This window comes from Pteropus alecto, unplaced genomic scaffold, assembly GCF_000325575.1.
Source record: "Pteropus alecto unplaced genomic scaffold, ASM32557v1 scaffold155, whole genome shotgun sequence".
NCBI lineage: Eukaryota > Metazoa > Chordata > Mammalia > Chiroptera > Pteropodidae > Pteropus > Pteropus alecto.
The window spans coordinates 12,109,401-12,123,493 of NW_006438113.1; the positions used below are offsets into that span (position 1 = coordinate 12,109,401).

The 14,093-nt window shown below is 53.5% G+C and overlaps 1 protein-coding gene across 1 annotated transcript in view; it reads left to right on the top strand.

Moving 5' to 3' along the window:
• SPOCK2 (SPARC (osteonectin), cwcv and kazal like domains proteoglycan 2) overlaps positions 1-9,287 on the top strand; it is a 32,368-nt gene extending 23,081 nt beyond the window's left edge. Inside the window, exons 7-12 of the mRNA XM_006915537.3 lie at positions 917-1,031; positions 1,422-1,541; positions 2,001-2,219; positions 3,646-3,708; positions 5,177-5,314; positions 5,460-9,287. Coding sequence (XP_006915599.2) covers positions 917-1,031; positions 1,422-1,541; positions 2,001-2,219; positions 3,646-3,708; positions 5,177-5,314; positions 5,460-5,605 — 801 coding nt within the window. The 3' untranslated portion in view covers positions 5,606-9,287. The remainder of the gene's footprint in view (positions 1-916; positions 1,032-1,421; positions 1,542-2,000; positions 2,220-3,645; positions 3,709-5,176; positions 5,315-5,459) is intronic.
• The last annotated feature ends 4,806 nt before the right edge of the window (positions 9,288-14,093 follow it).

The following is a 14,093-nucleotide window of genomic DNA, read 5'->3' on the forward strand; positions in this document are numbered from 1 at the left end:
GCAGTGAGGAGGCAGGAGGGATACAAAGGAGACAGGCGGCCTGATAAAGAGGAGAAGACTGCTGTGTCACACGCCCAAGGGCACAGTGAGGTTTGGGCAGGAAGCTGTGGTCTGAGGGTCATGGCACTGCCCTGTGGAGAGGTAGAGGGCATTGAGAGGTCTGGCTTCCATCCCAACCCTGTGGCCTTGGGCGAGTCCCTATTTGAGCTTCATGTTCTCTGCTGAGCACAAGAAACACAATTCCTCCCTCACAGAGCTGAAGGGGACCAAGCGAGATAATGCTGTAAAATGCTACAACCCGCTTCTCATTAGCGGTCACCCCACAGGGAGAAACCAGATGCCACCAAGGGAAAATGCTTTAAGGGCAAGGAATGGATGAGCCCCTCTCAGCAGCTGGCTTTAGCTAACAACTGCAACCGAGTGTTTTTAGTAAAGGCCTGGGAATTAGCAGATGTACAGTAGCCGGTAGCTGTTTGTTATCAAGAGAGCCGAGCATGGTGGGAAGGCCATCGAAGGAGGGGGCCAGCAGTCAGTTACCCAGGGACCAAGGGACTGTGGTGAGCAGGAAGAGAGGCCATGAGGACAAGGAGGGAGGTGGGCAACAGCCAAACATGGGAGGTGGGTCTGGGGGTGAGGGAGTGGGGAGACAGGTATCCCAGGAAAGAAAAATGAGCAGAAAGGGCAGGCTGGCACAGAGTACAGTTCATGGGAGCCTTCGATTGCTAGGACCCTCTTCCTGGGCCTGCCGCCCCTTACACTGTGTACTTGCAGCCTCCAGAGGAACCGGGTGGGCCCCTCCAGGCGGTTCATGGGCGCTGTCCTCCTGTATCCAGTGGAGAAGGCAGGTGTGGCTGCCATGGTAGGTGCCCCAGGTACAAGGTCCCCATCACCCAGCGTGACCTTTCTTCTCATGCAGTGTAAGCTGGAGCAGCAGGCGTGCCTGAGCAGCAAGCAGCTGATGGTGAAATGTGAGGGCCCCTGCCCCTGCCCCACAGAACAGACTGTCACCTCCACCACCGATGGCAAACCAGGTAATGAGGAACGCAGGACTACAGCCAGGTGAGGGGTGGGGGGGTGGGGGCGGGGGTCTCACTGCCAGGGCTCCGGGATGGTAAGAGAGGTTCTCAGAGTGGCAAGGGAGAAGGAGTGAAAACAAGGACAGGCCTGAGGGACCTGTGGGGTTGCGGGGGCCTGGTTAACACAGCAGAGAGCTTTGGCCTCAGCCACAGGGAGCCTGTGCTTGTTTTTAGTGCTAGTGAGTGACGGGGAGGAAGAAGAGGGGAGAGAGTGGGAGATTTCTGACTCCCTTCCCTATAGCATCCCTGTCCACTGCCTGGCCTCTTGGCCTGTAGGGCAGCATCCTAAGCTGAGGTCATGCTTGCTGCTTTACCCACTTTCACTTTCTACCCCCTGTTCTGCAGAGACCTGCACAGGTCAGGACCTGGCTGACCTGGGGGATCGGCTGCGGGACTGGTTCCAGCTCCTCCATGAGAACTCCAAGCAGAACGGCTCAACCAGCAGTGGAGCCAGCCCAGCCAGTGGTACCAGAGCCAGTTGCTCTGCTGGGAGGAGGGTGGGAGATGGGAAGACAGGTGTGCACTGGGGCCAGCCAACCTTGTGCTCCCTCCTACCAGACTCTGAGCCTTTAAAAGAGCCTAAACCCTAGAACAAGGGGCGGCAGGCTTCAACCGGAGAGGAGGGATTTGGGCTGGGTAGTAGGAAGAACTTCTTAAACCCTGAAATTGGTAGCCAAAGGAAGATAAGGCTTTATTTTTCCTGAAGGTCTTTCAAACAGGGTTTTGAATGGTTTAGGTGCAGTCCTAGGTAGAGGCAGAGGGCTGGACCTTTGGCCATTCTTGAGTTTCTCACCCCCATGCTTAGATTCCGAGCTGCCCTGACCCTGAACAGAGGGCTGAGGATGATGGAGAGGTGGAGGGATGGATGACAGATGGATGGAGTACTTTACCTTGAGCATGTCGGAACTTTGGCTTTTTCCCCAGGCCTGGACAAGAGCCTGGGGGCCAGCTGCAAAGACTCTATTGGCTGGATGTTCTCCAAGCTGGACACCAGTGCCGATCTCTTCCTGGACCAGACAGAGCTGGCCGCCATCAATCTGGACAAGTACGAGGTCTGCATCCGCCCTTTCTTCAACTCCTGTGACACCTACAAGGACGGCCGTGTCTCCACCGCTGAGTGGTGCTTCTGCTTCTGGAGGGAGAGTGAGTGTGGCCCCTCACCAGGGCCTCTGGCCCTCCTGGGTTCTGCCCCTCACTCCAGGCTCTCTTTGAGAGTCAGAGTGGCCCGTCAGGCTACCTCCCTAGTTCCAGAACTTTCCCCGTTCCCCTACTTCCTGTACGCTGTCAGCGAAGCCAACACTGTAACTCCTTTACTTGGCAGGCTCCAAGGCAGATCCAGATTATGTGGGTCCTGAAGCTTACGCACTTTTGGAGGCCTTCTTTAGGAAAGAGTATTAAAAATACAAATGTAACATACTAGGGACTCTTGGAGGACTTAGGATGAGGGATCCTGAAGCTAAAGCTACATTGGCTTCTCGATGATTCTACTTCTGGGCTCATTTCACATTATTTGCCCCAAATATGTGATCATGTAGGTAATCGTTTGCCCTAGAGGAATGGCATCATTTGCTAGCTTTATATACCCTGAACCACAGCTGGACATGTGCTTAGAGATCATGTAGGCAACTGTCATGATGAGGAAACTGGTTCTGAGGGTCAGCTGATTGGCCCAGCGCTTGAGGTAGGCCCTGGCGCCTGCCTGGCTCCATAGTGGTCATGGAGGCTTAGGCTTCTGCTGGGGCTCTGCCATATGCTGGCTCGGGACCCTGGGCAGGTAACTGAACCTTTCCTAGTTCTGTTTCTTCATCTGAATTGGGAGACAACAATACCCACCTCAGAGACACTTCTGAGGGTGAACCGAGAAAATCTGGGTACAGAGCACCATGTAAATGACAAATCCCTGTGCCAAGCGAGGTCTTTTGATCAGTTTTATTGCCCCTAACTGCCTAGCCTTCCGCTATCGGCATCGCTCCTGCGCTTTTACTCGGAAGCTCATTCTGTTGATTCTCTACAGCAGCCTTCTTGGGCAGGAGCCTGGGAACAGAGCTCATTTTACCATCAGCCAGGCCTCCAGCTGGGAAGGGCTAGAGGACTTCTCAAGGTCACAGACAAGTTAGAGTTGGCTGCCAGTTATTTTCAGGCTTTCATCAAAAATCTCCTCTGGTTTTATATTCTCCCTGACGCCTCTCCCTCTGCAGACTGTGTGCGTTCACTCTTCTTTTGAATCCTGTTTACTCATCCCATGGGTCTCCTACACCCTCAGAGAACTCTTCGCTTCTTGGGGACCTCAGCCTAGCCCATAGCCATGGAATGGCCTCTCTCGATTGGAGCCTGGGTGTTTTTATCTCATGGAGTCCCTGTGTCAGTTTTTGGGACCTGAGAGGGATCAGTGCATCTCCCCCCACCACCACCACCACTGTAGGGTGGCCCTGTATCCAAGCCTGGGTATTTTTATCTCGCAGTGTCCCCTGCCTGGGTTTCTAAGCCTTGGAGTGGGAGGTGAGGGGCTCAGTGAGTCCTGCCAGCACCACAGGACAGCCCCCATCAGAGGCTGCTTCTCTCCCCATAGAACCCCCCTGCCTGGTGGAGCTAGAGCGCATCCAGATCCAGGAGGCTGCTAAGAAGAAGCCAGGTGAGCAGCTCAGAGGAGGAGGCAGGGAGGGGTGCCCCGGGGTCCCTTTGAGACTAGAGGCTCCAGCTCCTGGGCATTAGGGAGGACGCTGAGCCCAGAAGAGACTGGCTTAGGAAGACAGGAATGGGAAACTCCTTTCCTGTTTTCATCACTGTGGTGAGGCAGGGTCTCCCAACCAGCCCCTCAGTACATGTGTTTTAAGCACCAATTTTTGTCTGTCCATGCTAAAGCTGGAGATTGGGATACAGAAGGTTCCTAGAACCCTCCATTCATTTCATTTCAGCAAGGCCAAGTATAAAGCTTGAGTGGGGCCCCTCCGCAGCAGCCACTCACTACTCAGCAGATACTTGAGAGCCAGGCCTGGAGAGAAGAAACTAACCCAGTCCAGGTCAAAACTGATGGGCAAGACAGACTTGGTCCCTGGCCTCAGAAAGCATCCAGGCTACTTGGGGAAACATGACACACCAAAAAAGACATAACTACCAACTGCAGCTTGCATATATTATGGTGTGAGGGGGTGGAGGTGGACGGAAGTTAGCCTGGGGCTCAGCAAAGGCCTCTCTAGGGACCTGGCGTTTAAGGGAAGACTTGAGAATGAGCCAGCCAGGTGCAGAGCTGAGGGCAGGAAAACACTTGAGGTTCTTGGGGGAGCAGAAAGAAAGGTCCCATGTGGCTGGAGCATTATGGTTGAGGGGACAGAGGTCTGAGAGGCAGATCCTTGAGAGCAGCTTGGCATTTAACTGGGCTGATGAGACTAGCACATGTGAAACCAAACACTGGAACCAAACCTCAAAGCCATATTGACCGAGCCCAGTGGCCTTCAGGGGTCGACTTCAGTGCTACTTCTTCCAGAAAGCCACCACAATCCTCTCTGGTCTGTATTCTGAGCATGCTTGTGGGCCTTTGGGCACCCGTCCTATGGTGCTGGTATTATTTCTATGTGTGTCTCAATACCCTGCCCCCCAAGTGGGCAGAGTCTATCTCTGGGTCCCCCAAAGTGGTGATTTCAGAAGATGTCTGTTGAGTGGACAAAGTTGCAGCTGTTCTGGAGCCTGAGGGAAAGTGGGTAGGTCCTGAAGGCAGGTCAGAGTCAGAGGGGCTGAGAGAAGAAGCCTGGGCTTTGCCTGCAGAGGGCAGCCAGGCGGGAGGAGCAGCTGTGGATGGAAGGCATTGAGCACAGTGAGCTCAGATTGCCCATCCTACAAGACTCGGGCCACGGGGTCGAGGAAGTGGTAGACGTGGATAGGAGCCATCATGGGGCTGGAACAGGTCATTTAGGAAGGTGGGTTTTCTCATCTCCGGTCAGTGGAGCTGGAAGAAACACCAGCATCCAGGCTTGTTGGGTAGTTGGTACCCAGACTGGCGGGGTCTGGACCTCTGCTCATGTCTAAGGCTCCAGGGTTGCCTTTCCAAAGAGCCCTCACCTGAAGGCCCCTGCTCTGACCCTGCCGGGCCCTGTCCCATCCAGGAGTCTTCATCCCGAGCTGTGATGAGGATGGCTACTACCGGAAGATGCAGTGTGACCAGAGCAGTGGTGACTGCTGGTGTGTGGACCAGCTGGGCCTGGAGCTGACCGGCACCCGCACACACGGGAGCCCTGACTGTGGTAAGGGCCGGGCAGCAGCATGGGGGCTTCGGCCTGCACCTGGGGGGACCTGAGTGGGGAATTGCTTGGTGGGCAGGATTCCCAGCTGGCAGCTGGGAGGTGGCCAGCAGGGTCCTAACCTGCCCTTGGCTTGTTTACCTCACAGATGACATCGTGGGCTTCTCAGGGGACTTTGGGAGCGGAGTTGGCTGGGAGGACGAGGAGGAGAAGGAGACGGAGGAAGCGGGTGAGGAGGCTGAGGAGGAGGAGGGCGAGGCAGGCGAGGCGGACGACGGAGGCTACATCTGGTAGACGGCCCTCGGGGGGCCATGCCAGGCCAGGGGGCTGCAGCCGGGGGACGGGCCAGCAGAGACCTGGACAGAAGCAGGCAGCTTACGAATGGATTCAGAAAATACAGTTGGAAGGACTCTGGCTCCAACAGGGAGGACTGGAAGTGTGAGTGTGCATGGCACTTGTGTGACCAGGAGTGTGTGTGTGTGTGTGTGTGTGTGTGTGTGTGTAGGGAGCTCTGACAAATGTGTCCTTGGTCCACACTGCCCTTAGCAGAGTGAGTCACTCAAGGGCCCCTTTGGCCTTCTTGTTGTTTTCTTTCCATTTGTTGGTTTTAAAATACACATGTTCACACATGTATATCCACTGCAAGGTGAAAATTGATTAAATGAGATGCCCCCCTAGCTACTTCCCCTAGCTGCATCCAGGCCTGCCCTAATACCCCTGTCCTGATTTGCTACTCTCGGCCGGCCTTGCCTCTTCCTGCCCCTGCCTGCCCTTCTTCCTCCCTCTTCTGGGGTCAATCTCTGGCCTGTGGGCACGTCTCTATCTCTGAGAAGGGAGGGCAAGTAGCTGTCTGCTGGCTGGGGGCCCTCCCAAAGCTGGGCTGACTTGGTTGTGAAAGGCCCACCAGCCTCTGGTGAGATGGCTGTGCACACCCACCACAGCAAGCTCTTTTCTTTTGCTGGACTCCCCAGCACTAGAGAAACTGTCCTAATATACACCAGTGTGACTGGCGATGGCCAAGAGGGAGCTCGGGGCACAAGCTGAGAAGCAGGGCAAGGCCTTGCCACACCGCCTGTGGGTGGAGTGGGGTGTGGAGGAGAGTCTGCCATTGCAAATCTAGGTAGAGCTCTTAGGGGTGGAGGCAGGGCACCCTTGAATACCAGACCAGGAACAGTCTAGCCTCTTTCTGTGGGTCTCAGGTAGGGCTGTTCCCTTGGAGGCAGTGGGTAGTTATGCAGGTGAGCTCTGCCTGGCCACATGGGGTGCCGCACCTGCCCGTCTCCCCTGCTGGAGTCCTCTGGTCCACTCTGGGAGCCTGAGCATTCAGCAGCAGGTAAAGAACCTGGGCCTTGACTAGGGTGTGCGTGTGCGCCCACCTCCTCCCTGACCCCTTAATAAGTGCTCCAGTGCTTAATAAATGCTCCACCCAGGCCTATGGAAATGGTTGTCCCTTAGACTCTGTAGAGGAGGAACAGTGGAAACCTGAAACCTTCCTGACCTCGGAGACGTGACCTTTCTCCATCTCTCCTCCAGGGGAGGCACTTTTGTGCCATGGGCCATTTCCAACCACACTCCCCTCAGCCGCTGGGGTTTTCTTTGTCCCTTCTGAGGGTCCCCTAGGGCTACTGTAGTGGAGGGGCTTCTCTAAGCTCTGAAGTATTCTGGAGTTGTGAAAAGTCAGAGGGGATAGGACTGGGGCAGCCAGCCCCTGAGGCCACACCTCACTGTTCCCCAAATCTTTACCAGGCGGAAGCTGGTGTAGGTGAAAAGGTACCCATGCTCTCCTACCCCCACCCCAATCTGTCCAGTTCTCCCTGTTGAAGCAAATACCTTAACAGCACTGGTGAAGCATTTCTTACACAGACGCAGGCCACAGCTGCCCTTTGGCACATGCTGAGTTCAGTGTGAGTGTGTGTATGTGTGTGTGTGTGTGTGAGTGTTTGCACGTGCACTTGAGTGTGAGCCTAAGGTCCATCCCTGGGGGCCTAGGATGGTTGGAGGGGCACTCTGCATTGGCAGAGTTTGGGGTCCACATGGCGAGGTTCCTGTGAGAGGCTCCGGCCTAGCTCTCCCCGGCTTCTGCAGCATCCGCTGTTCTGTTGAACTTTGTGGAAGAACCTCGCCTAGTCCGCCCCTTAACTCCACTCTGGAATCCACAGCTTCCAATTCCTCTCTTGGAGGAACTAATGAAACTCCAGTTAGCTCCATAAACTGCTTCTCATTCTGCAGCACAATTCTGACCATTAAGGTGACGCGCTGTCCCAGATCCCCCGTGTCCCGCCTCCCCACGCTCCCCTTCCCTGTCTTCCCGCCTCCTCCCTCTGGTCTCCGGCTCAGTTCAGTTCAGTTCAGGGAAATGTCGTTCATGTCAGCCCTCTGCTCTCTGAGCAGCCGCTTCTCTCACTCGGAGCTAACTTGAAACTCCCTGCTCTTGCTAGGATTGAAATCTGTCTCTTCCCTCTGCCCCAGCTCAGACTTCTGGAATGTCCTCCTGGGGCGGCAGCTGAGGATCCTGGGGCGTTCCGGGGTGGGAGGACAGGGAGGAAGGGGCACCCCTCTCCTCTCACTGTTACCCTCCTCTCCCAGGGGTGCACGTTTTTACGACCTTGTAAATATGTTGTAGAAAGAAAGCAAAAGGCCTTGAAGTGGACCCTGGTGGGACTCGGCTCCAGCCTTGCCCTGCCTCTGAAGCCCCCACGTTGCTTTTCATCCCACTCTTTGAGACAGAGGTTCCCCCAAACCAGACAAAGCAGCTTGTACCCAGCAGGCCGAAGGCCTCCAAGCAACTTCTCATCAGAGAAGCAGCAGGCTTCCTCGTGAGCAAGGCTGCAGGGTGGTCCTTCCTCAGCTCCTCAGATCTGTGCCCTTCACTAAGTTGCCTGCCACCCAGGCCCTCCCATGCCCCTCTACTTAGATGTCCTCTCTCCATCCTGCCCCCGTTCCCCTGGCTTAGGCAGGCAGCCAAATTAGGGCTGCATTGAAAAGAGCTCAACCAAAAATTTAAAAGAACAGTTTCTTGCCTGGCTCTGGAGCTGCCCAAGGCCTCCTTACCCATGGGTGCTGGGAGAGATGGGTGTGTCTGAGATGGGGCAGGTTGGAGTTGGAGAGAACAAATGTGCCTTGAGAGACCACTCAGAGAGGGTCCAGGGGTGATGGGGGAGGAGATGTGGTATGGAGCTCAGGAAGGAAGGAGAGGGAGGTGATGCTAATGAGAGGGATGGGGCGTCCGTCATGACTGCTGGGGCTGTGACCACATGGAGTCAGTGGTCATCCTTCCCTCCTCATGCCAGCCTGCCTGGTTTTAGTGGGCAGGCCACCTACTCAGCCTTTCATGAGCTCCATCTGCTTCCAATTCACCTATGAGTGGGTGAGTTCATTGGGATCAACATGGGAACCCTCCATTTCACCAAAGCCTCACCTTCAGCCCTTGGGGAGAATGAATGGCTAATCCATTGACACCTGGCATCATCATGAGGCTGTGGGCTGGCAGGGATCGAAGGGAAGAGCCACTGGGGGTGCAAAAGGGGACTCGAGGCATCCCAAGGAAGTCCCAAACAGAGCAAACTGCTTTATAGCCTGAAGCTACTTAAACTGTGTCATGTGCAATAACTGAGCTTAGAGTTAAGAATTGTGTTCAAGTACTTGGATTTCCGTCTGTATATTTTAAGTGCTGAAATTGTATCTCTCAGTAATTTTAGATGTCTTTAAAAAAAAATCGAAAAAGTGTTAGACCGTGTGTGTGCATTGATGGGCACTCAAGCGTCCCATGGATCACCCCACCCTCTCCCTTTACCCTGTGCCCCCCACCCCTCACACCCCTCACACCCCAGCCCCCGCCTCCACTTGGGGACCCTGCCTCCTGTTGTCTTTATCTGCCTATTACTCAGCCTAAGGAAACCAGTACACTCCACACATGCATAAAGGAAATCAAATGTTATTTTTAAGAAAATGGAAAATAAAAACTTTATAAACACCACCTACTGGCAGTACTCTGATTCTTCCCCTTGCTATCATTTTTCACAGAAATGGGATTCACAGACGAGGTCCCAGAGTATAGACTCCTGGTCGGCAGGTGCCTCTTATTCACCTTCACACAGGAGACATGGGTGGGGCAGGGCCGGGAGAAGGGGCCTGACCTACCGAGGGAGGACCGGGAGCAACTTACAGATATTTTTGGTATTATTGCAAATATATATGCAATCTATATTTGTCTATATATTCACCAGTAAATACATCCGTATCACCAAGCAGAAATCAAACTCTGTCTTGCTTTTTTTCATTTAACCTGTTATGAACCTTTCCCCATGTTATTACAATTATTTGAAGACATGACTTGAAGAGTTACATAGTATTCCACAATATGATGTACTCTGATGAACTTAATCATTTCGCCAGTTTTTGGACATTTCTATTTCCAATTTCTTGATACTTTCAACTCTAGCCCTAGAGCTAACCGTGACCTTGGGCAAGTCATCTGGCAGATGGAGAGAAGAGCCCATCTCACAAGGAACACATATAATAAATACCCTGTGGAAGTGCTTTCTGAACAGTGGAAGCACCGTACAAGATTCTAGTTGTGCCCCCGTGCCAGCCGATAGCCGGGGCAGGCTCTGCCCATCTGCCAGAACAGATCCTAAGGGAGGGGCTCCTGTGGCGGTGGGAGGCGGTGCAGGGTAGTTTTCTGCCTTTTGTTTTTCTCACGGCCACCTGCAAGGTCAGACTTGGAGGCTCAGGAGTCTCCCTGGAAGGAAGTGTGAGGAGGGATGCATCTTGCTGACGAGTTGCTCCCAGCACACAGGATGAAGGAGAGAGTGAGTGGGGATGGGGATGAAGATCCCTGGGATCTGGTTCACTCGCTGGTCTTGTGGGAGCCTATGGTTTTGGTAATGGAGGACCCCTGGGGGGAGAGGTGGGCTTGAGGTTGGAGTCTGTCAGTGGAAGCATATTAGCCTATGAGGTACTATTATTAATGCCCATTTTGCAAATGAGGAAACTGAGTCTCAGAGAGTTTTGGTAACTTGACCCAGGGTATACAGCTAGCAAGGGGCTAAGTCTGGATTCTGCTCCCTGTCTACCATCTGATACAAAGCAGACTGCCATCAGTGCCCAGTTATTGTGCTCTCTCATATGGCCCACAGGCACTCAGAGGAGGAGGGTCACCTGTATGGGGTAAGTTCAGGAAGGCTTCCTGGAGGAATGGGACTTTAGCTAAGTGTCTTGGGTAGGTGGGAGTGATCTAGTGGCTCAATTCTGGCTGCACGTTAGAATCATTTTGGGGAGTCTAGGTCCCCATGTTCCTCCCCCAGAGATTCCGATTTCATTGTTCCGGATTGGGGCCGGGCATCAATGTATTTGTGACCAGGTGATGCTAATGTGCAGCCATATGTGTGCCATCATGCTAAGCAGACAGAAGCAGGGTGTGTCCCTCCTGTGAGGACAGGATGTGCAAGAGGCCAGGGCAGGAATGAGCCTGTGAGGAGCTAAGACTGGGCCTTTATCTCTGGGTGGGGGCAGTATGAGGGCTGCAGGCCAGTCCAAGAGCGGGAGCAGGAAGCTCCAGCAGTTCCCCAGGAGGGCTTCCATTTTATTTTTTCATCCAGCATCTTGTCAATCACCAGGCCAGGCCTGGGTATCAGTTCCTGAGAAGGCTGCAGCCTGGAAGCCTTTGAGTGAGCATCCTCAACCTGCAGGGAAACGTTGGAGTTTACACTCAGTGATCAACATTTGTTCAGGTGATGGGGAATTAGAAGCCAGGCAGGGCCTGGCTTCTGGAACAATACATCCATTGTCACCATATCTGGCATCCGTGGTTCCCAGGGCCAGCAGCAAAGAGAGCATTGCCGGGGACAAGCCCATGTGCTGACAGCCGTTCAGGAAGCACCACTGTCCACTGCTCCCCCGGATGTGGTCCCTCAGTACCGGTCCTCCCACCCTCTTCCTGTGCTGTGGGTGCCACCTCATTCTGGCACCTTGTTTTTCCTCAGGATTTTGCCTCCTGGGGACAGGGACTATAAATTTACTGCTCTCAGGAGAATGACTGGGGCTTGAGAACAAATATAAAAGGCAAATTGCATGCAAACCCACAAGGGTACAGAGGACCAGAACCAGCCTTCCCCACCTGCCACCCGGGCCCCACGCCAAGGCTGACCTCACACATTCAGTGGGGGCTTGGAGAGGTCATGGGTTTGATCAAGAACAAAGAAGCAAACAACAATAAAACTCCAAATTTTCAAAACAACTTTTTAAAATTCATTTTTGAGCAAAATAGATGAGGAAGAGGAGGAAAGCACAAATGATGCATGTTCCCATCAACACCCTACGTGCTTTTTACATTATGTTTAATCTTCTTAACTCCATGAGGCAGGTATTATTACCCACCCGCCCTCGGTCATACAGGAGACATCTACATCTCCGGGGGATGACCTTGGTTCCTGCGGTTGTACTCGGAGGAGCCACAGTATCACCCAGGTCTGGATGACTCCAGTGTCAGCCCCCACATTCTGCTGTCACTCCTGGTGTTACTCCCACAGTGAGAAAGTAAATACCGCACAGAATCTGTGCCTTTACAAACAAGTCACTGGGGAACGTGGATGGGAGCACGAGTGTGGGGGAAGAGCCCGGAAAAAGGGCAGGCATTTGGATTTGCCCAGCTCTGCCTCCAGACTTGGGTCAGCACTGCTCTGTGAGCCTCAGTTTCCCAGCCTGTACAACCAGTGGATTGGACTAGATCACACAGTTTTGTGATTCTATGGAAGAGTGCAAAGATGTGAATCCAGGAATCAATTTCTGTCAGGTTCAGGATTTCCTTCTCCTTTAACATTCCACAGTTGCTCTAATTAACCCCAAGGGTTCACACATTTGCAAAGAAAATTAACTGCTTTAAAGAGAACACTGGAGAAGGAATGTGAGCAACAGGAGCCATCTTTCTGAAGGTCAAACAACCAAGTGCTTCTGTCTGGGACATTCGGAGGTGCAAAATGTCCAGGCAAGGGGATGCTTGGAATTTTTGGAGGCTGTGGCCAGATTGTGCAGCATGGTGCTTCCTAAAGTTGGAGAAACAGGCTGAAAGAGGCCAGCACCATTGCCTTTAGCCTGAGCATGCTGCCATGTGGGGGCCAAGGGGACCTAGGTCAAGGGGTCATGTCACTAACACAAGTGGTTGGAGCAGACACTGACCTCAGGCCTGGCCAGGCCAGAGCCTGCCCACACGTGATTTCATCTGAGCCTTGCAACAACCCTCATCATCTATGGATGAGGAAACCGGTCACACGACCGCCTGTGACAAGCCCTCACTGTTTGTTCCCCCTTCACAGATGGTGAGGTTGAGGGCATGGGTGGCAAAGAGAACACAACTGAGTAAGTGGCCGAGCTGGGACTTGAACCCAGGCTACAGGCACCAAGGGTCATGCTCTGAGCTGCCACCTGATATAACTCTTTAAAAAACTTTTATTTGCATTTATTTTGTGCTGAATTTATTCCTGGGGCATAAGTTTTTGTTTTTTTCAGTTTCTTCTGGTTTGGGAGCCACCTGCTCATTTTTGGTAGCAGGGGTTTCATCCGCCCATGAGCTCTGTACATTCTACGCTGCATCCTGGAGGCTTTGCTCTCCTGGATGTGCTCAACGACCAAAGAGTCTACATCTAAACTCTTAAGTTCAGCACTGCTCTCTGCATTTTTAAGCCTGTGCAGTAAAAATTCAGCACTCTTTTTGGGCCACCGACCCTGCATCCAGCCCCACTGTCTGGCCTGGGCACACCTACCAACTCTATCATTGTAATGATAGAATAGCACACACTGAGAGTGACATCCTTCAGATATTTGGTGGCTTTTTGGATATGCCCTTAATGGCTTTGGCAGTTTCACAGGTATTCTTAAAGTGAACACGAAGATTTGAACCTTCCAATTTGCACGATGCTGTGCTGTTTTCTGGGTCAAGTGAAAAGCAAACCATTTTCAGAGTTTGCCTCGGGCTGCTTACGGGAAGAGCTTCTGTGACTCTTTGTGCTGCGTCTCTAGAAGCCTGGGCAGCCTCAACACCTCTCCCTCTGGGCTGAGTAGGCCTCTGGAGAAGGCTGGGAGGACCCACAGGCTCAGGTTCTTGCTCCCCGCTCCTATCCCTTCCTGATTCTGAGCACGCAGGGAGAGGGTGGGACGTTTGTCTTAAACATTTGCTCCCTGGACCCTGGCAGGGGAGGAGACCCCTCCTTGCACTGTTTCCTCTCAATCACGTTTATGGTCAGTGACAGATACCACCGGAGACTTCACCCCGAGCTGGGCAGCCTTTCCTCCATCCCACCCCCAGCCTCCTCCCCAAACCCATGCCAGACAGCTGGTCCCAGCTGGCTCCTCCAACATTTGTCTTGCCTGGGGGACCAGCCCAGGGCCTGGCAATGTGTAGCTGCTAAACGTGAAGTATATCTGCCCAAGGAGCCTCAGAATCAGCCAGAAGGGACCCGCATCCACCGAGCAAGGCCCTGGGCCAGGGCTGAGGGCTCCTCTTTACTTGCAGCCCAGCTGAGGTCCTGAGCAGCACGCAGGTGCCAAGAGTGATGCTGGGCTCCTCATTGTTCTCTCTTGCAACCCATCGCCTGCAGGCTCCGGACTCCACCTAACTGGGTCTCTTTGGTTTTGCTCCTTGTCCATCCCCTCTGCCCATGTGCCAGGCTCCAGAGCCAACCTTGTTCAGGACTCAGGTGGACACGCTGAATCCGAGATTCTTGGACTCAGAGAATCCAGGAATCAACAAATCCCAGTGGTGTCAGAGCTCGTCCAGTCTGCTTCT